Below are 26,542 nucleotides of genomic sequence, written 5' to 3' on the forward strand. Positions count from 1 at the left end.
TTCTTTTTTTTTTTTTTAAGGCAATTGGGGTTAAGTAACTTGCCCAGGGTCACACAGCTAGTAAATGTCAAGTGTTTGGTTTGAGGCCAGATTTGAACTCAGGTCCTCCTGACCTCAGGGCCAGTGCTCCATCTACTGAGCCACCTAGCTACCCTTCTTTAACATTCTTCTTATCCACAGCAGGATCACAGGAACAAATTTCTCAATCCAAGTTAGTACATAGTGAATCCATCACCTTTTGTCTTTTCCACCTGGACAGTATATTTCTGGTGTCAACTCTTCTCTTGAATCTTTTTGTAGTCACATTGTCAGAATGCTCTCTTATCATTTGTCTTTTCACTTTGGGTTTTCTTCCTTGACAGCTGGACTGGATTATACAAATTACCCTGGGCAGCTGCTTTCATTTTATGTAATCAAACAAAAAAACTTTACCAATTTTAATGTTATCACATTACTGAGTGAATAAATATTTGCCCTGGAAGAGGACAGATCTAGAAACCAAAGGTAAGATTTAGCTGAAAACTTTTGCCAAAATCTGTGCCAGGGAAAATAAGTAACCAATCAAAAGAAATCCATATTTCTATCACTTTAATCCCTAGAGTTTAGAATGTCAATTTGTTTGATGTTGCCATTAGCTCCAAGAGCCCCAAAGCCTTCTCTAATTAACTTAATGGCTCAACCCCTAGAAATATTTTGTAATAAAGGGTTTTGTGGGGTATTCTCCAGATTCTAAAGGTAGATATTAGGGATTAAGCAAATCAATCAAACACCTTAATCATTAGTAAACTAGAAATAGAAATGATTTTTAGCTATGATAACTTTTTCTCAGAAATGATGAGCAATGATTCATTAACACCACCCCCACCCCATTGTTATTGTTTGTCCTTGTTTTTGAAGAAGACCAATGACATCACAGGTGATGTCTTGACTTGCCCAATAATTGGCTTCAAATGAAGCAGAGTTGCCCAGTCTTCAGCCTCACTCTCTCATCCACACTCACCAAAGTCCAGTGGCAGGACAAAAGTCAAGACAAATGGTGATGGCCCAGCATGCAGTGGATGACCACGATCTCTTTGATGTCTGACCATGCTCTAAGCACTCCATAGTGACTGCTTCAGTCACCTTCATGACTTTGGAACAAATTGTTCTCATCCGACCATTCTGCTGCAGAAGTCTTCACATGCTTGTGCACTGATGAGTTTGAGGAATGTCAGTTACCCTCAATCTGATTTAGCCCCTCTACTGAGACGGTTTACCTGGGGTTGTGGCTGCTGCACATGCTATAGCTTCTTGGAACCACAGGTGAGAGTTGGGTGACCAGTTAGATCCCAAAGGTCGATGAGCAGCCCTGAAAAGGACTCAAAAATCCCTCACACCAGAGAGGCTAGTCCTCCCTGAATACCATAACCACCACCTCCTACAAAAAAAAAAAAGCAAAAAACAATAACTAAAAAAACCCAAACAACTCAGTAGAAAGAACTACTCTTACTCGCTTAAGTCCATCTGCTTCAAGATCATTGAATCACCCATGGTGTGATAATGTGAAAGGAAAACTTTCTATGGAAAGAAATCCAAGGGGTCAGCAGACCTAACTTCGAGACCTGCTTCTTCTATCAACCTGTTGTATGATTCAGGGCAATTAATTTCATCTCTTTGGATTTCAATTTCCTCATTTATAAAAAGAGGAAGTTATATCAAATGATCATTAAGGTCCCTTCTGACACTAATAAATTGATATGTCCCAGAGTTTTTAGCTGCTGCTTGCTTTAGGAAAAATAATATGGACAAAGAAAAATAATAAAGTAAATTTGCTACTATTGCTTTGGAAGACTGAGAGACATTTTGTCATAGTGGAGAGAGAACTGGCCTCAGAGCCAGGAAGGTGTAGGTGTCTATGACCTCTAATAAATATTGTCTATTTGACAAGACATTTAACCTTGCACTGTCCCAAGCCATTCTCTAAAAGTCTAAGTTGCAGAGAAGTTGCTGGCCTGCATAGGTAGAAGGGGTTATCTTATATAGGAATTCCCTATACCAGTGGGCAACTAGGTGGTGAAGTGATGGAGTGCTAGGCCTAGAGTCAGAAAGATTTATCTTCGTGAGTTAAAATGGCCTCAGACACTTCATAGATATGTGACCCTGGGCAAGTCACTTAACCCTATTTGTCTCAGTTTCCTCATCTGTACAATTAGCTGGAGAAAGAAATGGCAAGCCACTCCAGTGTCTTTGCTAAGAAAATGCCAAATACAGTCATGAAGAGATAGGCACGACTGAAAATGATAACATATTAGTGAAACCACAGGTCTCCTCCTTTTCCCAGATTAATAAGGATGAGTAGAAGAAAGCTATTTTTTGTTTCTAAAATGCTGGGAGCAGTGTTAATTTAAAGGGTGAAGACAACCAGACTAGAAATCCAGCTAATCTGTTGTGGGGCTTCTGTAGTCATTATACAAGAAGATAATTTTGATATCTTGCTCTAAATGTTTGACCTTCAGTGGAGGAGGCAATATTTATCTTAACCCTAGCATCTGGGAGGAGGGAGTGCGTTTTGGACTCTCAGAAGAGTGTAAAGAGGGAGAATGGTAATTTGAGCAATTTTCCAATCAACCCAGTGAAATAACAAGATGTGAATCATTTTCTGCAATAACTGCAGGGTACTTCCTCGTGGAATATAAGCAAATCCACTAGCGACTGATTGGGTTTCAGAGACTGCAGCTGCCTCCTGATGAATAGCTGGCTGAAAATTAGCTGTCTCTCTCCATTGTCTTTGATAGTCAGCTTAGGACTTCCTCTTTGCCTTTTCCCCTTGTGTCTTCTTTCAGAGTTCATCAAGGTGGAGTAGAGGGGATATCTTACTTCCTCCTCTCTCCATCCTTCTTCTCTAGCATTCCCCCAACACAAACACAACAGTTGAAGGTGACCTGGCCGGAGCAAATGGAAGCAGAATTGCTGGCACAAGGCCTGAGAGGGTGATTGAAAGTTAGAAGGGAACTTAGAGCTCAATTAATCGTAAGATCACAGGTTTATTAATATTTCTTGACCTTCTTAAGGAAATTGACATTCAGAGAGATTAAATGACTTGCCCAAAGTTGAACGTATGCTAAGTTGGGAGATTTGAAACTAGTTCCACTGATTAAAAATCTATCCTGGTAGATAGACCTCAACTCCTGTGTGGAAGAGTAAGAATTTTGAATTCTCTGAGCAGCATTATCCTAGAATCTAGTCTTCTAACTTAGAGAAATGAAATTTCCTGGGCAGCCTTGGAAATTGCCTTATGGGTAGCTCTAAACTTAAGAGTTTATGAGTTCAAGAGTTTGACCACTAGACCTCCTAGAAAAAGATTTTCTGATGAGTTTCTGATGATTATATTCCTTGGATAAAGAAGAGAAAGGTTCACACGGTTCCTGAATGCAGAATTCTACTTTAAGAAGAAAATTGGTTAGTTATGTTATAATGTAGGCCTAATGGAAGAGGATTTGATTATTTAGCATCTCCCAAAGTGATATTTACCCTCTGGGGGTTGTCTAAACCCCCAGGGTGACACTATGAGTTTGAAAGGGACTCTGTGTGTGTGCGTGTGTGTGTGTGTGTATAAGATCCTGAATGTGTGAAAAAGATTTCACCGGAATGTCAGAGTGCTTCCCCAATAGTAACCATTTATTCAAGTCCCTTCCTTTAGGTGATGTGGAGGGCCTGGAGGCAGCAGAAGAGAGTAATAAGTTATTTGACTACTTTATGTGTTTTTCTCTGTTTATGAGATAAATGAATCCTTTGTGCCATTTGCTTCTCTGTAGGGTGAAATACAACAGTCCCATACATAAGATACAGTTAGTATCTTAGGTATTTGTTCAGGAACTGGGGACCCCTATCATCCACATTTGGAAAAACCTAGACACAAGATATAAAATGACTATGTTTAGAGCAGGAATTCTTAAACTTTTTGGGTGTGTCATAGGCTGCTTTAACAGTCTGGTAAAGCCTAACCTTCTAAGAATAATGTTTCTAAATACATAAAGTACATAGAAATGTGAAGGAAAGAAATCATATTGAAATACAGTGATTTTTTTTAAATAACAAGTTCACAGATCCCAGGCTAAGAACTCCTGATTTAAAGATTTTCCTGGAGTATTTCAGGTAAGGGCAATTAGCCAAAAAAGGGGAAGGGAATAAGCTTGTATATAATGCCTACTACGTGCCGGGTATGTGTTGAGATAGGCATTGAGATAGAGAAACTGACTGTCTTGGATCAGGTCACCAGAATTGGACCTGGTCCATGCGCATACAGAATATTTTTTAGAAATTTGAAAAACAGCCACAGCTGATATGACTCAGTAAATTTGTAGTCAGTGTAGGAATTGAAAGAATGGTAGTTAGTGATACAATCTGAATCATCAACTATTTTCCATTATATATGTTTCCATATGCTCTACTCTAAGAAATTGTTTGTATTAGACCTTAATGCTGTCAACTTAACTCCACAAGCAGGAAATGTGATTGCACTCAGAGGAAGCATGGGGTGAAGAGTAATAGGAAGTTATAGATGCTTCTCTTGGAATGAGAATAGAGATTTCTGAATGAAGCTTTGTGACTGCAAAGGGCTAAGTGAGAGGAAATTATCAGGAAACATGGGAGGGTCATAAAAGAGAATGAAGTACAGCAAATATTGAATAATTACTACTAGAAATTAGGTGAGGATAAACCTGAGGATACAGTGGGGTGGAAAAGTGGGTAACCACTGACAAGGGAGTAACTAAACATATTACGGCATATGAATGCAATGGAATACCACCTCACCATGAGAAAATGCTAATATGGGTAATTCAGAGAAACACTGAAAGATTTATATGAACTGATATGGAATGAAGAAAGCGGGAACAAAGTAAGAGATAAACAATGACAATAACAGTATGAATGAAAATAATGATAAAAGATAGCTGAATTAAAATTCTTACAATGATCAATCAATTTTGGTCCCAGAGAAGAGATGATGATATGTGTTTCCTTCTTTTCAATACAGGTGAGGGACTACAGGTTCAGAATGTTAAATGCAACATTAGTTGTACTTGGTTTTGCTTAATGATGGAGGGAAGGTTCAGTGTTGAAGGGTATATAAATGAAGTGACTGTTATAAAAAACAAGAGATTTCTATAAAACATTTTTTTAAATGAAAATAAAAGAAGGGAATAAGCTGGACTCTAGTGTTGTAGGGTTGTATGTTTGTAGTGTATAAGATTACATAAGGGACAACTAGCCCTTCATTTGGGGCTCACTTGGGGATACTACAAACTATAGGTAGGTTTCCAACAGAGAAATTAATAGTAGCTAGCACTTATGTAGAGCTATGAGATTTGCAAAGCACATTACAAATTTTCTCATTTTAGCCTCACAACAGCCATGAGACACAGGTGCTATCATTATCACCATTTTGCAGATAAAGAAACTGAGGCATATAGAAGTTAAGTAACTTGCCCAGGGTTACATAGCTCGTAAGTGCCAGAGGCCAGATTTGAAGTCAGTTCTGACTACAAGTCCACCTAGCTGACCTCCTTGCCTCAATAATAGCTTTGCTCTACCACATCCAAGGCTGTGATATAGAAGGACCTAAGTTGAATTGGCACTAGCAAATGAGTGGAGGGACCTGGATTAATGAATGAATTAATACAGCATTTATTAAGTGCTTACTATGTGCAAAGTACTATGCAAGTAGAAGAATAGGACAGTCTCTGCTCTTAAGGAGCTCACATTCTAATGGGGAGTCATACAGAAAAGGTTTCAGTTGCAAATCAGATGGAAAAGTCACACAGTCCTTAGGTTGCAGAAGCATAGCAGAAGGTAATGCTACTTCTCTGCTGATAAAATCATTACTTTCTGCTGTTGAACCATCTGACACTGAGCCAGAACTGCTGCTATTCCAAAGGCTAATGTGATCCAGGCTGCGCTGAGAGTCACTATTTCTGGGAGCAGGATGGTAGGTAACAGTCCCGCTGTACTGACTGACTTATTCTGTTCTGAGTGCCACCATTTAAGAATGACATGGATAAGCTAAAGATTGTTCAGAGGAGGTTGATCAGGATGATGAAAGTCAATTGTGTTATAAGGTGATTATGATAAGAACAAAGAAAGTCCAGGTGCTATGAAAAAAAAATTAATTACAGTAGACTTCAAGGCAGTGTTCTATAGTTGAAAGAAAACTGGATTTGTGATCAGAGGACCTGATTTCAGATCCCATCTCTGACCCTTACTGTCTGTGTGACCCCACTGAATAAGCCAATTAACTTCTTGACCTCACTTTCTTCATCTGTTGAAAACAAAAGGCCTTGGCTAGATGACCTCCAAATAAACTTTTAGCTTGAAATCTATGATCCAAGTTGCTTAAAATCATACTCAAGACAAAGGATAAAAATCTTAGCTTTTAAAAAGGCAAAACCCAAGTAAAATAACAAGCAATTTGAAGGTAAGACATCACTTTCAACTGGAGGGATAATGGTAAAGTTCATAAGATCATAGATCTGGAAGGGACCTCATTGGGTCCAACCCCTTTATTTTACAGATAAGGAAACTGAGGCCCAGAAATGTTAAATCACTTGACTGAAGTGATAGAGCTAGTAATAGCTAATATTTATATAGTGTTTTAAGGTTTGTAGATCACTTTACCTAAATTATCTCATTTGATCTGTGGGTTTTGTTGTCAGTTATTTCAGTCATGCTCAACTCTTCATGACCCTATTTGGGGTTTTCTTGGCAAAGGTATTGGAGTGGTTTGCTCATTTTATAGATGAAGAAACTGAGGGAAACAGAGTTAAGTGACTTGCCCAGAGTCATAAAGCTTAGTAAGTGTCTGAGGCTGGATTTGAACTCAGGTCTTCCTGACTGCAGTCCCAGCAATCTATCCACCGTGCCACCAAACTGCCTCTAACCCTGTAGGAGGTAGTTACTATTATTATTCCCACCTTGTAGATAAAGAAATTGAGGTTGAGAGAGAGTGAGTTGTATGACTTGCTCAAGGTCGCATGGACAGTAAGTGTCAGAAGCAGTATCCAAAGCCAGGTTTTGAAGATTCCATGTCCCTCACAATGCTCACTATAACAGGCTACCTCTAAAATCTGTGTTGTCAGAAGCTGGGCCTTGAGGAAATAGAAAGACTTCAGTATATGGCAATGGCAAAGCAGTCCATTCCAGGAATGAGGACTGATTGAGATTGAACAAAAGCATGAATACAGAAGAGAGTAGGATAAGATGGGGTGAAGTCCAATGTAGCTGGTCTATAGAGCACATGCCTGGGAAGAGATGACTGGAAAAGTTGATCAGAGCCAGATTGTGGAGACTTTGATCATCAGTTTTGTTGACAATGAAGACCTGCTGGAAGTTTTCAAGTATGTAATCAGGATGGTGTACCAAGGGAGCTTAAAATGACTTAAGAGATAAGTCAGAGAAGATGATGAGTTCAGTTCTGAACCAACTGAGGTTGAGGTACTGATGGGAAAATCTAGGCAGAAATTTCTAGTAGCAGCTGGAAATATGGAAGTTGAACTCTGGGAAGGAAATCTATATGTGAGATAGACATCTGCATAAAATGATAATTAAACTGAAACCGTGGGAGTGGATAGGATTAATGGAGGATAAAGTATAGAGACAGATAAAAAAAAGAGGACTGACCTCAGAGAACACCTCTGCTTAACAAGCAGGTGATGAAGAACAATAAAGAAGCAGACTGAAGCAAGAGGAGAATCACGGGGGGGGGGGGCAGCTAGGAGGTGCAGTGGATAGAGCACCTGCCCTGGAATCAGGAGGCCCAGAGTTCAAATCTGGTATCAGACCAGACACTAGACACTTACTAGCTGTGTGACCTTGGGCAAGTCACTTAATCCTAATTGCATTGCACAAAGAGAGAGAGAGAGAGAGAGAGGGAGAGAGAGAGAGAATCATAAAAATAGACATCATGGAAGCAGTGTGTTACAGTGAGGAGGTAAGTGGCACCAAAGGGCATAGGTTGACATCCCAGCTCTGCTACTTTCTAGCTGTATGACCTTGTATAAACAATTTCAGCTCTCTATGACTTATTTTCCTGACTTATAGATTAGGACATTGGACTAAATGATCTTATAATTCTCAGTTGAGAGGAGGAGAAGGTGGTCAATAGTGCCAAACTACTGTAGTTTATAAGAAATTCAGAAATGGGTGGGTGGTAAAGAAGTGAATAGAGATAACTTTAGAAATCAGACATTTGAGAAGACAGAGAGCAAATGAGAGTGAGAATATATCAGGTCAAGGTCATGCGTCCTAGAATAGGGGAAAGCTAAGCATGTGTGTAGTCTGAGGTAAATGAGGCTGTAGAGAGTGGGACACTGGCTCCATCTTAGAGTTGGTCTTTAGAGTATTCTGCAGGATGAACTTCTCCCTGCCTACCAAACTCCATATTCAATGCAAACATCTTTCCCTAGCAATCCTGAGCTTTGCTGGGACATGTGATATAAACCTCAGTCCTTTGATTCAGAAGCCAGTGCTCTGTACTCACCTTCCTTCCTCCTTTCTTTAATTCCTTCCTTCTTCCCTTCCTCCTCAGGCTTTGTTCAGATGTGCTGTCCTGGTTTCCTTCCTTGTGAAGACACCAGTGGCATTATGTCTGACTCTTTGGAGTTTCCTGTCCTGTCTTTGCCACACCTGTAGACAGGTGTTGGCATGAGGAATTTCGGGAAACATCCTGGTTATAAAGTCTGGCACCCTTATATTAAGGACAGCTTCCCTTCACTGAAACCTGAGGATGAGACATGGGATGGCTTGAGACAAGTAGGTTCTAACATTATTTTTCGTTTCTGACTTAGTTCAGACCCAGAATGGGAAAGCTGTTTTCCTGTTGTAGAATGAACAGTATTTAGCTTTGAGGCCTCTGATTATGCAAAATGCATCTAGTCACTTGATGAACTGATTCTAGGAGTATTATGTTATTTCTTGCTTAGGAAACTGTGTGGTATAAATGCAATTATTCATAAGAGAAAAGAACAAATCACTTTTTAATCTGCTTGTCTTTCTATTATTGCTCATCCTCAACTTCAAAAGAAAAGCTGGCTAAAGGAAAATATTCAGACGTGGAATGTAAATGTTCTTACTTGTATCTTAAAGGGACATTGATTACATTTTTTCATTACATACACTGTTATTATCAACAACATTTCATCCATATGTATTATAAATAGTGTGTGACATAAGGAGCAAGTTGTAAGTTATCTCCCATGTACTACATAGTATTAGTTTAGAATTTAGTACATCGTGTAGCCGAAGGTATAGAAGAACTAAATCAGAAGGCCTGGGTTTGAATCCCATCTTTGCTTCTAATGACTTGTGTGACCCTGGATAAGTCTCTGCATCTCAAGCACACTGGCCAAAAAGATTTTTAAGGTTCCTTCTGGCTGTAAATCCTATGAACTTGTGTTTGAACTGATATTTGTCTTTTAAGCAAAGAAAGATAATTACTCTATATTACTATCAGCATAGAGATGACTTCTCATGTTAAGAATGACCTGTTTTTAAAATTAGAATTCAGTGTATAAAGCACCTCTGTTTATGTTGAGAAGGCTGATGTGTCTCCTAGAATTGTTCTCATTCTATGAGTCAGAAAAGGTTAAATAAACATCACGTATGTCCTAAGATAATTATAGACTTTTGGAAACAAAAACATGCAGCAAGCAATAAACAATTAAACTTTTTTTGTCTTTCCCTTTTCATTATTTTGGACTTCCAATCTTTTTACTCACCATAGTGGTCTTGTGGGAAACTCACTGTAATTTCAAGGGTTGGTCGGTTGTTGCTTTTTAGAGGGAGGAAGATTTTCACTGGCCAACTGCATGTGTGAAAAGTTATTTATTCCACATCTTGTCTCATTAAATAGGCACATGATTAGCTTTATTGGCAGTGTAAGAGTGCAGAGCTTTACGGCACGTCATCCCCAATATAGTAATTCTGGTTTACCTGAGTCCAACATCAAGTTTTTTTGTTTGTGTTTATAAACATGAAGTTAACCTAACAATCATTTATTGAGAATCTACTATTTTCACTATAGGTTTTGAGCAATTAGTCTATAATCTGTCCAGCATGTATATTTCTACCTTTGAATACTTCTTTATAATACTGTATACTGACTATACCGTTTTTAATATTGCTCAAAGTCTTACTGGCTCATTTGAAAACATTGTTCTGATAACATTTGTGTCTGCTAGATAATTTGTCATCTGGACAATAATTTTCCTCTGAAAATTTCTGTGGGAAAATCTACACAGAATCAAAATAGGAGAAGTGACTCTTGCTAATTAAGTAAGTTGAAACTAAAATTATGTTTTTCCTCCATTAATCTATGAGGTGTGACATCAGTCTAAGTTGGTGCCACTGGAGACAGGCCTAAAGACAGGAGAATCCATAAGTAGGCAATGACTCAGTTTACACCTAAGGAAATACACACACACACACACACACACACACACACACACACACACACACACCCTTTTTCTGCTTATTGATCCCCCTAAAGAAAATGCACCAAACATTCCACACAAGGGATTGTTGATATAGAAGGCATTAAACTATAGCCAAAGAAATAATCTCATTTCAGTCTCTATCTTTCCTAGTGATTGAGTGGATCCCTCAAATACCTTCAAACAAGACTCAAGCCAACACTGTACCGCAGCATTTGACTAAGAATTTCATAGAAGGAAAGAACCATACTAACTCCACCAGAAGCTTGAAATTTCCTGATGGGACAAGTGCCACTTGGTATATTCTCACCATCTTTAGTATATATGGCATTATATTCTTCTTTTTGCTGGCCAGCAATATCCTCCAGAATGAAAAGCGCTTGGAAGATATTTATTATCCAGATCTCACAATCAAGCTGAAAAGAAAAAAAGCTCCAAGATAAAAACACCAAAAATAGCTTATTAAGTATGAATTTGTCATCCTGAAATAAATCAAAGCTATGAGTTGAGGGATAAAGCATGTTTAATTGAGATAACAGGGTAGTAAACCTGACACTCTGGGAGATGTCACATAAGTACAAAGCCCAATGGATTTCCCAACTACAAGACCCATGCAAAAGCTTCTTATACCTTTAAGAGGAGAGGGGAGAGGAGGAAGTATAAGGTAGCAAGCCCCAGTCAGGAGACCCCAGTGGCTTTTGGCAATCCAGGCAAGGAAAACCACTTCATTCTGGCTGTTTTATCCTTCAAGCCATGAATTCCAATGGAAGAGGGCAAGGAAGAAGAAACTGAGATCCAGCTTAAGCTAGGTTCCTTTACAAGGTAAAATCTCTTAGGGGAGGGGGGTTCAGCTCAACCTAATCAAGAATACATATCTTAAGGATATTTGTATATGTAAGGACATATATGGAATATAAGAACATTTCTGAAATCCTGGCATTGCTAAAATCATCAAGGGAGTGGCAAGTAACATTTGGTATTAACAATTTTCTGTTATTAACAATTATATTATCAATTTTTCTGTCATTCCCCCCTCTGATTCTGAAAAGGCAGAGTCTTCTCATTGAATCACTAACTGCTATGACACTCAATAATATGGGGAAAAGAGAGAGAGAAATTGATGAACACATTGACAAAAGCGTGGTGGAAGCAGTTTTCAACAAGCAAGCAGAACAGAACCGAACACAGAAGAGAGGAACATAGGGAAGAAGTAAAAAAGGGAAAGGATCAGCTTCTTAGCAGATTTGCTTCTCCAGTTCAGGTCACCTGAAGATATTCCTCTTTCTATTAAAATCTCTTACAGATTAGATCTTAATCCAATTCAAGTTTGCTTTGTCAATAACCAGGTCAGGTATTGAAAGGTAGCTCAAATCTTGTAGCTCTGATAAGAACATCAAATTAGAAAATTCTAGACCAGAGAATTTACATTTTTCCATATTCTTTGCTACTCCTATCCATATCTCAACTACATATTCAGACACTACCAACAAGTTGAAAGGAAAATCTGAAAACAATCTATGAGAATATGATTTGTAGAATTTTCCCTTTTAGTTATGAATTTGCTATCTGACAACATAGTTATGTGGGCTAAGGCTAAAAGATGCCTTTTAAATTGGCATAGACTCCACCATCATTAATTTCTGGTGTTCATCTATTTCATTCAGCACCTCAAATTCAAGTTCAAGAAAGGGAAGGAACTTCAATTTATCACCTATATTCACCTTGTGATGTGGGTTAACAAATCGTCATGTTGATATATTTGGAATATTCAAATACAAACTAAAAAGTTAGAAAATTCTGAACCTAATTCTTATATATGACACATATAATTATTTGATTTTGTAACTGATAAATCCAATGCGCTCTGCAGTCTTGGGACATACCCTAGGGTGGCAGGTTTGCCACCCTGTTATCTCAATTAAAGATGCTTTGTTCCTCAACTCATGGCTTTGATTTATTTCAGAATTTGACAATAGTGATGTCCTGGAGCAAATCCAGGTAAGCCCAGGACCAAAGCAGGGAAACGACAGCTTAGAGAAACAACCCTAAACTCAAAGATTACCAAGAAGTCAGAGACAAGCATTATTTAGCACACTCCAATGTGCTAACCTGTGCTGAACCTGAACATTGGTCATTTCTGGGAAAATATGACCTCAAGCTAAAGGATTGTTAATTTGCAATGATTAAACAAATGTTGGGGAAAGGAAGTAGGGGTAGGGTTGCTTTGTCCTCCACTCCACGATGGCTGACTGAAGTAGGGGGAACACTGTTTCAAAGATGTGTCAGACAGCGAGGAGAAGTGACCTACTCAACATACTTTTAAAAAGCCGTCTTTGGTGGGCAGCTAAGTAGTGCAGTGAATAGAGCACTGGCTCTGGATTCAGGAAGACCTGAGTTCAAATCTAGCCTCAGACACATAACTCTAACTAGCTGTGTGACCCTCGGGCAAGTCACTTCACCCCATTGCCTAGCCAAAAAATAAGTAAATAAAGCCCTCTCTGTCTCTTTTCCTTTGAACCAATGTGTGACAAGTAGCTTTGCCTACCTGGGCTTCCCATGAGGGGTGGAAAATGAACTACCCCTCCCCATCCAGCAGAAATAGTGAACTTGGAATCACATGGCAGATGTCACTTCTGCTACCTTAAACAAACTTATACCTGGACTTCTGATCCCTGGATGCCTCTTTTGTTTTATATTCTTTACCTTGCGATTGAGCAGTGCTTTTGAGATGCAGGCAACCCTGCAGGCAATATTGGTAGCTGGAGATGCCCAAAGATCCAAGGTCCCTCTAAGAGCTGACTGGCATCCTGGCATCAGGAGAATTTCTGCATCAGAGAGGATGAGCATGGACAAGGGGAAACATTCCACTCCTATCTAGGCTTACCAGAAAGAAGGCATGGACCTTGAAGGAGTTGTTCAGACAGTGCAGAGTCAAGATGAAGTGTAAATTGTTTATTCAGCAGTCCCCCAAACTGCATCATGTTTTAATCTCAAGATGTTAAATTTCAGCCTCCTGGAAGAATATGAGAGAAGTTAGAGGCTTGTTAACTCTTCTGTCAATGTGTACCTGTAAGTCTTTGTGTTTTTAGCCTTTCTTGTGTAGAGGAAATAAAATAGTTGTCCTATACTGGATCTATATTGTACATTGAGTACCTCTTTACACCCCCTCCCTCACCCTGCTCCCAGGAGACATTAGATGTGAACCAAATTTAAACTTTAAGAAATTTTCCTCAGGGCTTTGAGGTAGAGGTGTATGTAAAAAGTAAAAGAGCACAAGAAAAATGCCTAGCTTCTCTATATAGAGACAAGGAAGGGGGGAGGGGGGAGGAAGGGGAGAGGGTGTATCCAAGGCTGAGAGGATCCCCTGAGGGGATAGAAGGGTAAGCACCCTAGTTGCCTAGTACCAGCAGCAACTCTTCCTATTTCATTTTTATGGGAAACTTCTGAATAAGGAAACTCCCTCTCCCCTTGCTGTTTGGCACCTTCCCCTCAACTTGGAGTCAAAGAGTTGTCTATGCCATAGCACTGAGCCTGTATGCTTAGCCATTCTTTCTTTCTTTTTTTTTTTTTGCTTTTTGATGAGGCAATCAGTTAAGTGACTTGCCCAAGGTCACACAGCTAGTGAGTGTAATGTGTCTGAGGCCAGATTTGAACTGAGTTCCCCCTGACTCCAAGGCTGGAGCTCTATCCACTGTGCCACCTAGCTGCCCATGGTTAGCCATTCTTGGTGATATAATTGTCAGCTGACAGAAGGGGATAATAACTTGATCCTTCTCTGCTCAGCTTCAGGCAGAACAAGAAGTTTTGAAAAAGCAGATAGCAAAAAGTCATAGATGGACATGGTAGTTTTCTATTGTTAATCGGATTGGACCTCACTGATTCAAAACTGGGTTATCCATTGGAAGGTAGGGACTAGCTCCGGACCTCGGGTCTAGCATAGAACTACCCTCAGGAGGTGCTGAAGAATAGGTTGTCGAGACCCTAGGAAAAAAGATAATAATTGCACATTACCTGACTAGGCTCGAAGTAAGTGAGTATGGCTGAAAGATATGCTGGTCTTCTGAAAAGTCTCTCTTTTTTGCTTGATTTCTCTTGGTTATCTTCCTAGCAGGTAGGAAAGCAGTGCTGATTTTTATTTTCCTTTTTGGCCCTTCTGATGGATAAAGGAAAAAGCAGTAATGGCAATGCTGTCTATCTTGCTCTCTCACTCTATGTGTGGCTTTCTCTTACTTCTTACATCTGGTAGGATCTAGAAAGGCCTTGGGTCAAAATAACCTAGTTTCATCCTATTTATAGGCATTGTGGGGAAAATAATCTATTACTTATTAATATTACTTGAACCTAGCTTTATGTGGCTGGAAATTATCTAACCCAAGGCTTACTGTAGAGGTCATGCTGACTTCAGAAACCCTCTAGGGAAGCCAGAGACCACTGTAAAGAATACTTAGATCCTATCCAGGTATTGTTTTGTGTCTGCCCACCCAGATTTTGGATCCACCCAAAGGGCTTATGTTGTGGGTTCCCCAATAGCTTGTGTTTTGGCTTTGCCCAAATTTTATTGAATGTTTATTCCTACCTGCTGATACACGTCTCAAGCAACCTTACCTGAAAGTTGCCCTTTTCTGGAAACTGCCTAAACACTACTTGCTTGCCACCCAGCCGTCTGTCCTTGGTAGATATATAATGTCACCTCACAGAGACTTGAGAGGGGAGACACACCTTTTTCCTACTCTCTCTCTTTGGCCAAATGACAAAATTCTTTTTTCAGGTTTTGGGGTTTGTTCTTGACTGACAGAATACTCATGTCTCTAAGGTTACCATTATGTCCTCAATATATAGAAGTCATTTTCAATATATTTGGTCATTTGTATTGAGCTAGAAATTACTCCTTTCCCCAGTGTCATAAAAGGTAACCACTTCGCCCTTAAAGCTAAGTAAAAGCTCTGAGGCTCTTCCCAAAGAGAAGAAAGCTTGACCTTATGAGGAGGAAGTAGCTCTTTGTATTCTAAGGAATGATAATGTGGATGTACAGGTGCTCTCAGGTGAGTTATCACCAGTAAGGGTCAGAGGAAGAAGAGACATTACGGACTGTTAGTAATTTCCTGTTAAGCAATACTAAAGCAATTATATGTTGCCTTCAGAACAGTACATAAGTTTGCCTGTTGATAAGGCATGTATCAAAGACATAATAAAGAACCTCCCTTGCAGGACTTGTCAACCAGATGATTATGATCCAACTATGATGATTTAATTGGTCACAAATTATACTCCAGGACAAATCTAGAAAGCAGCATTAAAGATTAACAGAAATCTCGGGCAGCTATTTGTGTTAGCAAAAAAGAAAAAAGAAACAAAAAGGATACCCATTGACTAGGGAAAGGCTGGACAAAAAATTATGAAATATAACATGGAAACTATTTATACCATAAGAAGTGATGAATGTGAGGAATTCAGAGAAATAAGGAAAAACATAAATGATGTTATTCAGGCTGGGAGTTGAAGCTCAACATAAGTAAGGCGATGATAGGTGATCATCCTTTATGAGTTCAGGTCACTAAGTATGACCAAATAGTACTGTGAGGTTTCAAAAGAAATAGATGATGTTATTGCTAAATCACTGTCAGTGATGTCTGAAACAAACTGTTGAGTATGGGAGAGATACCATAGAATTGGAGAAGGGCAAAAGTCATGGTTTTTTATAAAGGGAGAGAAAAAGGAGGAGTCTGAAAATTATATGACAATGAGCTTAACTTTGACTCCTGGTAAAATTCTACAATGTACTATTAGAGGAGTGACCATTGAATATCTAGAAAATGAAGTAGTGATCACAAAACACCAACTTGACTTCATCAGCTCAATGTTTGACTAACCATGCTTGCTTCTTTTGACAGAATTATACTGGTAAGGAGATTAGGTTCAGAACTAGTTGAGTGATTTTTTTTTGTTTAGTCATGTTTTCAGTCATGTCTCACTCTTTATGACCCTATTTTGAAGTTTTCTTGGCAAAGATACTAGAGTGGTTTGCCATTTCCTTCTCCAGGTCATTTTACAGATGAGAAAACTAAGGTGAACAGGGTTAAGTGACTTGCCCAGGGTCACACAGCTAGTATGTGTCTGATGCTGGATGAGTCTTCTAGGCTCAGCACTCTATCCACTTCACTATCTAGCCATCCCAGTAGTTAAGTAGTGCAGTATTTAAGTTTACTTGGAGTACAGAGTATAGGAAGGGGAGTAATATAAATAAGAATAGAAAGATACACTGGTGTCTTCTTCCTTTGTGGTGGTGAAATTATTATATTTTGCTTTTCAATTCATCTTTTAAGATGTCATTCATAAGAATCATTTTGAGAGCATTGTGAGGAGGCAATTCCTCTAATATTTATTGTAGAGATCCCTAAGCAAAACACTTTTGCTTAGCAAAATTTAGTACCCACTAAAGATTACTCTGGAACCTACCTGACCTGAATATTTATTTTATGTCTTTTGTTTTCATATCGAAGTCATTTTGGATATGGCACCCTACCACATCCTAAATAGGTAGGCTTTTCTTTTCTTTTTAGGAGTGACATGTATAGATATGAATTTATGCATAAGTTTATTTTGAGAGTGATATGAAGGATAAAAAGGAACAGTGAGTAGAGACAAGAAAATTTACTAGGGAATTACAACAACAATAGATGTGGGGTGGTGATGATGGCCTGCACTGAGTGGGTGGCAGGGAGAGCAGATAGGAAAGGCTAGATGTGAGAGATGTTAGAGGCTGGACTGACAGAACATGGTAACTAAGTTATTAAGGCAGATAATGATGCCCAAGTTTCAAACAAGGCAGTCAGGGTAAACAGTAGTACCACAGGCCTTCTCCATAATAAACTTAAGAGAAGCAGGGATTTGGAAGAAAGATAAGTTTGGTTTCGGACATGTTGAGTTTAAAATGCTTAGGGGAGGGGCAGCTAGGTGGCGCAATGGATAGAGCACCAGCCCTGGATTCAGGAGGACCTGAGTTCAAATTCAGCCTCAGACACATAACACTTACTAGCTGTGTGACCCTGGGCAAGTCACTTAACCCCACTGCCTAACCAAAAAATAAAAATATAAAATAAAATGCTCAGGGGATATCCAAGTGGGGAGACATTCTATTGAAACTCTGAAAACAATGGTGTGTGATTCTTAGAAATGTCTCAGCAGTAATAAAGGCCATTATGAGGTCATCATAACCCCACACTTGCCAAGTCTCTGCAGATGTAACCACCAAGCTTTCTCAAACACTTAAGAAACCACCATGCTTCTCTTTGCAAATCGTCTCTTAAGACATGTCATTCACAGGAATACTTTTGACAGCATTGTGAGGAGGCAATGTCTCCAGTATATAAAAAGTCTAAGAAGCCTACAATCTGATGGATTTAAAACCATCTTTTTAGGGGAAACAGATATCCCTGAACATCTTGTCACAGGAGAAAGCCTGGGTGATGAAAATTTCACACATAACCCAACATGGAGTGTTGTACATGCTGGAAGCAGTCTAGGATGGGTTCCTTGGAAATATCGAATGTTCCTGAGAGATGAGCTATGTAACAGACAGGAAGAGGGTGTCTTCCTTGAATTCTGCAGTGTGGTGAAAAAAGCCTATGGAAAATGTGTCATTGTGGTCAGAGACAAAAAACAGATAAATGAAAGAATGCAGAATGAAGTCAGAGAGGACAAAGAAGTTCAACCTTATACTTCATCAGTTATTAATTTAACCAGCATTTCATGTTGTCCTGAGATAGCCAGAGCTAATGGCCATGAGCTTCTTCCTCTTCCATCCCCTTACAATTACCTAAATCCTTTAGATACTGCCTGGTCTTCTCTGAAATGGTTTATCATCAACAACAGGAAGGAATTTTGTTTGTGGTCCATTGACAACATTTGTTCTTACCAGCATATACTTTTCAGTGACTTGATTGGGAAAGGAATGGAGAGGGTGACACCAACCAAATGGAAAACAGTCATTAACAAAGTTCGAAGATGGGAAAACTACTATCTGGGTAAATGCTCATGAAGGAAATCTCCCCAGCAAGCCGGTGCACTCCTCCACTGCAAGGACATTCTTTAACAGCTAGATTCTTTGCTCTCTTTTTATCTTCTACATTGCCCTGGGCCATTTGGGCACAAACCTCACATTCTAATAGACTGCTAATACTGGTAGAGCTCTGTCAGCTTGGTGGTGGCATCATCACAAACATGTCATTAAATCAATTCAATACTTCAACAAGAGAGGGAAAAAAAGGAATGAGAATGTTTGGTTGCCTGACTACTGTAACTTTAAATCTCTACAATCAAGCAAGTGTGGTAAGTTCACTGGAGTAAAGAAGAAATAAATTCACATACAGTCAACTTTTACTAGTTTCTTTCCTTTCTTTCTTTCTTCCTTCCTTCCTTCCTTCCTTCCTTCCTTCCTTCCTTCCTTCCTTCCTTCCTTCCTTCCTCCTTCCTTCCTTCCTTCCTTCCTTTCTTTCTTTCTTTCTTTCTTTCTTTCTTTCTTTCTTTCTTTCTTTCTTTCTTTCTTTCTTTCTTTCTTTCTTTCTTTCTTTCTTTCTTTCTTTCTTTCTTTCTTTCTCCACATAGAGTATCACATCCTAACCTGCTGGTGAGCTGCCCAAAGGAAATGTAAATTTTAATCTCTGACACTTTTTTGTTTAAGACCAGCCTTAACCCCAAATCACCCTTGCTGCACACCAAGCCCCACTTGGTCACTGTTTGGGCCCTGATTGGCTCAGAATGAATGTAAATAACAATTGTTTCTGTTTTGGCCAGAAACCCTGAGGGTCTTCCCCTCCCAGATCTATTTTTTTTTTAAAGAGGCCATTCTTTGCCTCATTTTTTTCTTTTTTCTTTAATTAATTAATTTATTTTTAGTTTTCAACATTCACTTCCATCAGATTTTGAGTTTTAAATTTTCTCCCCCTCCCACTTCTTCCCCCCTAGACACTATACAATCTGATGTAAGCTCTACACATACATTCAGTGCTAAACACATTTTCCCATTAGTCACGATGTAAAGAACAATTAGAACTAATGAGAGGAACCACGAGAATGAAGCAACAAAACAACAAAGGAAAATGAGAATAAATAGCACCCTTCCATCTGCATTCAGACTCCATATTTTTTTCTCTGGGTATTTTAATCCTTAATCACTGAATGGGTGCTGCCTCAGTCAACTGAGACCTAGTAAAGACCTTAGCTGGAAAAGGCCAAGGACCTCTGCTACATCCTGGGCCATCTCCAGTCTTCCTGATTCATATCTGGCCACTGGACCCAAATGGCTCCCAAGGAGAGGCTGGTGACTTTGCACAGTCCTCCCTCACTTAAACCCAATTCACTTGCATATCATGGCATCACCTCCCTGGTGTCACGGTACTCTTTGAGAATTAAGGGCAAACAGCAACTATTCAGTCAGTACAGAGATAACTAAGAATTCTGGTGTAAATTCAGTTATGTGAAAGGCTAGTACAGAGGGACTAAGAGGACTGGAGGGTATATACCTGAAATTAGAGGGCATATTGGGGTAAAGATCTTGCAAAGGAGACTAAGTATTCCAAAAGGTAGAAGAATGAAAAGAGAGAAGTGTCACAAAAACCCAGAGATTAGAGAGAATTCAAAACAAGGTAGTCAGCAGTGTCAAATGGGACAGAGAACAAGAAGGATAAAGACCAAAAAATGGCCATTAGATTTGTCATGTAAGAGATCATTAGTAATAGTGAGAAGAGCAATTTCAATGGAATGATGTCAGAATATACATGGCCAAGAGTCAACCAATGTGACAGAGCAGACAAGAAAGTAGATACAACATTAGACTGGATTCAGAGGCATATCATTTAGGATGATGGTGGCGATAATCCTGCCCTGTTCAATCCTGATTAGACAATATCTAGAATATTGTGTTCAGTTCTGGGTGCCACATTTCAGAAAGTACAAATTGATTAGCAAGTATCTAAAATGGCACCCAGGATCAAATAGTCAATCAACAATTATGTGTTAATCATCTACTATGTGATTGTCACTGTTCTATAAACACCTGGAATACAAAGACAAAAAAGTGAAAAAAAATTATGGCTTTCACAGACCTTATATTCTATCAAAGGAAACTCTGTGTGTGTGTGTGTGTGTGTGTGTGTGTGTGCGCGCGCGCACGCATGCGTGCATGTACTTGGGTGTGCATGTGTGCTCAGAATGAATACAAAGTATAAGGTAAGTTAATCACAAGGTAGTTAGGAAAGGAGGTAACTAACAGTTGTATTGGTAAAAGATTCTTGTTCAAGGTGGTCCTTGAACTGCAGCTTGAAGGGAGGGATTCTGTGAGGTGGAGGTGAGGAGGAAGTGCAGTCCAGAAATGAGGATGGTTGGTGCAAAGGCCCAGATGGTTTGAGGCTTTGAGTTCTTGCCATGTAAGGATCAGTCAAAGACAATGGTGATATTTTGCCTAAAGAAGACTAGGGGCTGGGGGCAAGAGATTGGGGAATGAGAAATATCTAAGTAATTGAAGGACTATCAAATAGTATCAGGACTAAACTTGCCCTGCTTGACTGCAAAGATAAAAAACTAAGTTTGATCAGTTGTAAAGAGATGAATTTAGGTTTGATATAAGGGAAAATTTCCTGAGTTATAGCTATCCAAAGATGGAATGGCCTGCTTGGAGAGTGGGTTTTTCTGCACTGCAGGCATTATGCAATGGCACCCTCCTTAGGCATGTTTTTTCTTTTTGCTTTTGTTTTTAGGCAGTTGGGTTAAGTGACTTGCCCAAGGTCACACAGCTAGTAAGTGTCAAGTGTTTGGTTTGAGGCCGGATTTGAACTCAGGTTCTCCTGACTTCAGGGCTGGTGCTCTATCCACTGTGCCACCAAGCTGCCCCTTTGTTAGGCATGTTGCAGGGGAAATTCTGGTTCTGGTGTGAGCTGGACCAGGTGGCTCCCGAGATCTTTTCCAACTTGGAAATTTTATGAAAGTGCTTGGTTGGCTCACAAGAAGTCTTATGAGATAAGTGTTGCATGTCAGCAAAGCAAATGAAGTTTTATGCATAAACAAAATGTCAGGCACAGAAATCCCCACATTAGGAAACAATGTGTCTACTAATTCAGGCTGCAACAGAAGGAAGATAGTTCCAGATTTAATGGCATCTTAATTTAGTGGTTGGTTTCTCTTTTTAATTAATTAATTTGTTTTTAGTTTTCAGCATTTGCTTTTATAAGAGTTTGAGTTCTAAATTTCCTCCCTCCCCTGCCACCTCCTAAGATGGCATGCAATCTGATACAGGCTATACATATATGATCATATTAAACATATTTCCCACATTAGTCATGTTGTGAAGGAATAATCAGAACAAAAGGGAAAACCATGAGAAAGGAAAAAAAAAGGAAAAATAGCATGCTTCAATCTGCATTCAGACTCCACAGTTCTTTCTCTGGATGTGGCTAGCATTTTCCATCATGAGTCTTTTGGAATTGTCTTAGATCATTGCATTGCACAGAAGAGCTAAGTCTAACAAGTCAGTCATCACACAATGTTGCTATTACTGTGTAAAGTGTTCTAGTTGTACTCACTTCACTCAGCATCAGTTCATACAAGTTTTCCAGATTTTTCTGAAGTCCACCTGTTCACCATTTCTTGTGGAACAATAGTCTTCCATTACATTCATATACCACAATTTGTTCAGCCATTCCCCAGTGGATGGACATCCCCTCAATTTCCAATTCTTTGCCACCACAAAAAGAGCTGCTATAAATATGTTTGTACATGTGGGTCCTTTTCCCTTTTTTATGATCTCTTTGGGATACAGACCCAGTAGTGGTATTGCTAGATCAAAGGTTATGCACAGTTTTATAGCCTTTTGGGTATAGTTCCAAATTGCTCTCCAAAATGGTTGGATCATTTCACAACTCTACCAACAATGCGTTAGTGTTCCAATTTTCCCATATTTTCTCCAACATTTATTATTTTCCTGTTTTGTCACGTTAGCCAATCTGATAGGTGTGATGTGTTGTTTTAATTTGCATTTCTCTAATCAAGAGTGATTTAGAGCATTTTTTCATATGACTATAAATAGCTTTAATTTGTTCATATAAAAACTGCCTGTTCACATCCCTTGACCATTTATCAATTGAGGAATGACTTATATTCTTATAGATTTGACTCAGTTCGCTATACATTTTAGAAATGAGGCCTTTATCAGGGACACTGGCTGTAAATATTGTTTCCCAGCTTTCTGCTTCCCTTCTAATCTTGGTTGCATTGGCTTTGTTTGTGCAAAAACTTTTTAATTTCATGTAAGCAAAATTATTCATTTTGCATATCATAATGTTCTCTATCTCTTGTTTGGTCATAAATTCTTACCTTCTCCATAGATCTGACAGGCAAACTGTCTTTACTCTCCTAATTTGCTTATAGTTTCACCCTTTATGTCTAAATCATGTACCCATTTTGACCTTATTTTGGTATATGAGATGTTAGTCTATGCCTAGTTTCTGCCATACTCTTTTCCAGTTTTCCCAACAGTTTTTGTCAGATAGTGAGTTCTCATCCCAGAAGTTGGAATCTTTCGATTTATCAAACAGTAGATTACTATAACTATTGACTACTATGTCTTGAGTACCTAACCTATTCCACTGATCCAAGTGGTTGTTCTTTTTAAAGTCCACTGTACCCTTTAAGAAAATAAAAGAGGGACCTTATTTTTTGAGAGAGATTTTTTTCCCCTTTGCACATAAGTATAAACATAACCTTTTTATATTCACTGATTAAAACAAACTGCTTTGTCTTGGGACTACTTTTGAGGATCATCTGCAACAGGTTAAGCCTGTATATGAATAGATTAAAAAAAAGAATTCTCAGCAGAGAGGCTGTAATAATAGCTCACAATCCTTTAGCATTACCACTTTGCATTCTGTATAAGCTAAACTATTATATTTTTGGTAACAATACAGAATAATATGTGCATTTGCTATTCTTATAATTACTTATTGCTCTATCACCTCTAGGATCAATGACAAATTCCTCCATTTGACATTTAGACACCTTGATAACCTGGCTCCTTCCCAACCACATTTTACATTACTCCCTTTCATAACCTCTAAGGTCCAGGCAAATTAGCTGTCTTATTGTTCAGGCACCACCTGAAATTCCACAAGGATGGATTTGATTTCCCCAGATACTGGTTCCACATCTCCATCTCCTAACCTTTCTCCACTGCAAATTACTTTGTTTTTATTTTATATACACTCATACATGTTTTCTCCCCTACAGTATATAAGCTCCTTGAAGACAGGAACTATTTCATTTTTTACCTTGAATCCTCTGTATCTAGTATTGTGCCTGACACACAGTAGGTACTTAATGTTTACTGACTGACTGATTAAAGGATCATAGATGTAGAAATGGAAAGAGAGACCATTTACTCAAACTCATTCATTTTACAGATAAGGGAAATCCTGGGATTTGAACCCAGGGCTTCACTCCAAATCCAGCATTCTTTCTACTCTATCATGCTGACTCCTTAATTATATACTTCCAAATACAGAGAAAGAGAAAGCAGTATCCCCCAGTTTAGTGGCTCTGATGCCTTAGCATTACCTCAGTCACACACTCACCACCTTGCAGGGCCACAGATATTGCTGAGTAATTGTCAATCAAGGAAGCTACGATTCAAGTAAAGCAAGTTACGTGGGAGTTGATGGTAGGTGAATTCTACAGCAAGAGGCTGTGCTTCTGGGTAAGGTTTGAGAGGTGAATGCCCAATCTGGTGCCTGATCACCTCCAGCTGTGTTGGTGTTGTCACTAATGAGCTTGTTTGTGCTGTTGCCTCTGCACAAAACATCAGATGGCCATGTCACTTACGTAGCTGGTGAGTCATTTGTTGAGTTCACAAAACGGATGAAGAAAGAAGAGAGGGTAGAGGAGCGAGCAGCATATTTGAGGGGCAAATAAAGGTGCCCATGATTCAACGTGTGGAGCCGAAGACAAGAGCTTCCAAGGGTCCCACTTCTCAACATCCCGCCTGGTGACAGAAACTCAGCTGAGAGGCTGGAAGGAAGGCAGTAACCTCTAGGCAGCTAAAATACATAATACGAAGCCCAGGCAACAGAATGCACTGCTGTGCTTGAATATATCTAGTTACTGTTGTTGGGAGATAATAGACATTCTACCAGTTGCCAGTCAGTCTCTTGGGTAGTTAAAAGCTCCGTGGTTCCATCTTCCAGGCTACTTCAATAGCTGCTGCAGCACATGCCAATATGTTCTTGTTAGTGTAGGAATTCCCTCCACTGAGGCAGATAGCAACCCATCTATAATCTGTAGTCTTAGCTGCCTGAGGTTGAGAAAGAATAGGTGGATTTTCCATGATCATAGAACTACCAAGCATCAGGGGGGGAATATAACCAAGGTCTTCCTGACTCCAAATCTAGCACTCTATCTCATTGCAGTACACTCACAAAGCTGAGAGAAAACATTTATCAAACATTGATCTGCATCAGAGTCAATACAGTTCTTCCAACCAGCTTGCAGATACAATTTCTTCTTTCTTTCCCATGATAGACAATGAATAGTATTTTGTGCTAAAAATGCTTCTATCATACTTTATATTTACACTGTGCTTTACTTTCAAATGACTATATATGTATGTGTGTGTGTGTGTGTGTGTGTGTGTGTGTATGTCCCCTTTCGATCCTCCCAATGTGAAATAAGCAAAGAAGGTATTTAACTATATTTTACAGATGAGGGGGAAAAAAGATGGAAATTTTTTAAAGTCTGAAGAATATTTTAGAAGGCTTAGGTTTTCCAATACCACTTCTCCTGATAGTAAGGGGTTCTTTAGATTAGACAACTATGCTACAGTATAACCACTAGATCTGGAATCAAGATTAAGAGCTAGATTTAAATCTTGCCTCTAACATTTGCTAGGAATGAGACCATTAAGCAAATCATTTAATTTCTTTGAGTCTCAATTTTCTTATCTATAAAACAATGGATTTGAACAATGGGATATTCTAGCTCTAAATCGATGATTCTATAGGCCATATAACCCTAACCCTAAATATGCACTACATAAATATTTATCATCATCATCATCATCATAATCATCATCATCATTTAAAATCAAAAGACTGATTTTGATTCCTCCTTTCTACCTGGATAACTTTATCTCCTTGGGTGGGCTTAATTTCCACATCTATAAAATGAAGGGGTTGGATTTAGACTAATGCTAAGAAAATTACTAAAATGAACGTGCCCTTTGACTTAGAGATTACAGCAATCGCCACATACTTGCAAAGAGTTCAGGGAAAGAAAGGTTCTAGATTGACCAAAATATTTACAGCAATACATTTTGTAATGGTAAACTGGAAACAAAGTAGATTCTGTCCAAAGATTGGAGGAATGGCCAAACAAATTTTGGCATATGAACACAGAACTTATTTTACTATAAGAAAGGGAAAATATGAACTATTCACACATGGGAAGAGTTACATGAACTGATGCAGAATGAAGCAAGCAGAACTAGGGAAACAACATATATAAATTATAAAAATAATGTATAAATAGAAAGAATAACTAAAATACTCCCTTGAATACCATGCAATGGTAATGATCAGTGCAGTTCCAAATGGTTCTCCCTTCTTTGCAAAGGTAGGGAGGCCTACAGGTATGGAGCACTGAATATACTGTCAGACTCAGCTGATTAGTAGGTTCGTTTTGCTTAGCATTTCCGTGTGGGAATTCCTTCTCAGCATTTCTTCAGAAATTTATATTTTTTCTTGATCCCGAGAGAAATTATTTAAGAAATTGGGGGAAAGTATGAGAATTCTCTTGTGGGAATTAAAGGTTAACCATCAACGTGGAGATATTATTGGCTCAAAGGAATCCAAAAGCAAGAGTGGGAAAGAAAGATACTTTAATGTCAGAGGATAAAGTCAACATTTTTTGAGAACCGTGACAGAAGGAGAGAAGTTGTCATGATCTAATCTTCTAAGTCACCATCTTATAAGTGTGTGCTTATAGCTCTGTCTGTTGCTAATGATGAGTCATTATTGCAAATAAATAAGTTTATATGT

At 38.9% G+C, this 26,542-nt stretch overlaps 3 protein-coding genes across 6 annotated transcripts in view; 2 read left to right on the forward strand and 1 right to left on the reverse strand.

Annotated features, from left to right (window-relative positions):
• The window catches only part of SMIM11 (small integral membrane protein 11), a 53,160-nt gene continuing 26,618 nt past the window's right edge, over positions 1 to 26,542 (reverse strand). The window contains exons 5-9 of one of the 4 annotated variants that reach the window (XR_013482858.1): positions 14,478 to 14,619; positions 13,351 to 13,479; positions 10,777 to 10,882; positions 8,516 to 8,755; positions 1 to 1,417 (exon numbers count right to left, since the gene is read on the reverse strand). The gene's annotated coding sequence lies outside the window, so the exon portion shown is untranslated. Of the gene's footprint in view, positions 1,418 to 8,515; positions 10,883 to 13,350; positions 13,480 to 14,477; positions 14,620 to 26,542 lie in introns of all 4 variants that reach the window. The other 3 variants (XR_013482857.1, XR_013482856.1, XR_013482855.1) reach the window with 3 other exon arrangements.
• On the forward strand, positions 7,940 to 10,909 carry SMIM34 (small integral membrane protein 34). Its single transcript, XM_078146124.1, has 3 exons — positions 7,940 to 7,966; positions 8,668 to 8,787; positions 10,604 to 10,909. Exons 1-3 carry the CDS (start codon positions 7,940 to 7,942, stop codon positions 10,907 to 10,909), a joined length of 453 nt encoding a protein of 150 aa, XP_078002250.1.
• Positions 17,614 to 18,504, forward strand: CUNH21orf140 (chromosome unknown C21orf140 homolog). Its single transcript, XM_020995967.2, has one exon. The coding sequence runs from the start codon at positions 17,746 to 17,748 to the stop codon at positions 18,502 to 18,504; it is 759 nt and encodes a 252-aa protein (XP_020851626.1). The 5' UTR covers positions 17,614 to 17,745.

Source organism: Phascolarctos cinereus, unplaced genomic scaffold (assembly GCF_003287225.1).
Source record: "Phascolarctos cinereus isolate Bilbo 61053 unplaced genomic scaffold, phaCin_HiC Scaffold_726;HRSCAF=1367, whole genome shotgun sequence".
Taxonomy (NCBI): domain Eukaryota; kingdom Metazoa; phylum Chordata; class Mammalia; order Diprotodontia; family Phascolarctidae; genus Phascolarctos; species Phascolarctos cinereus.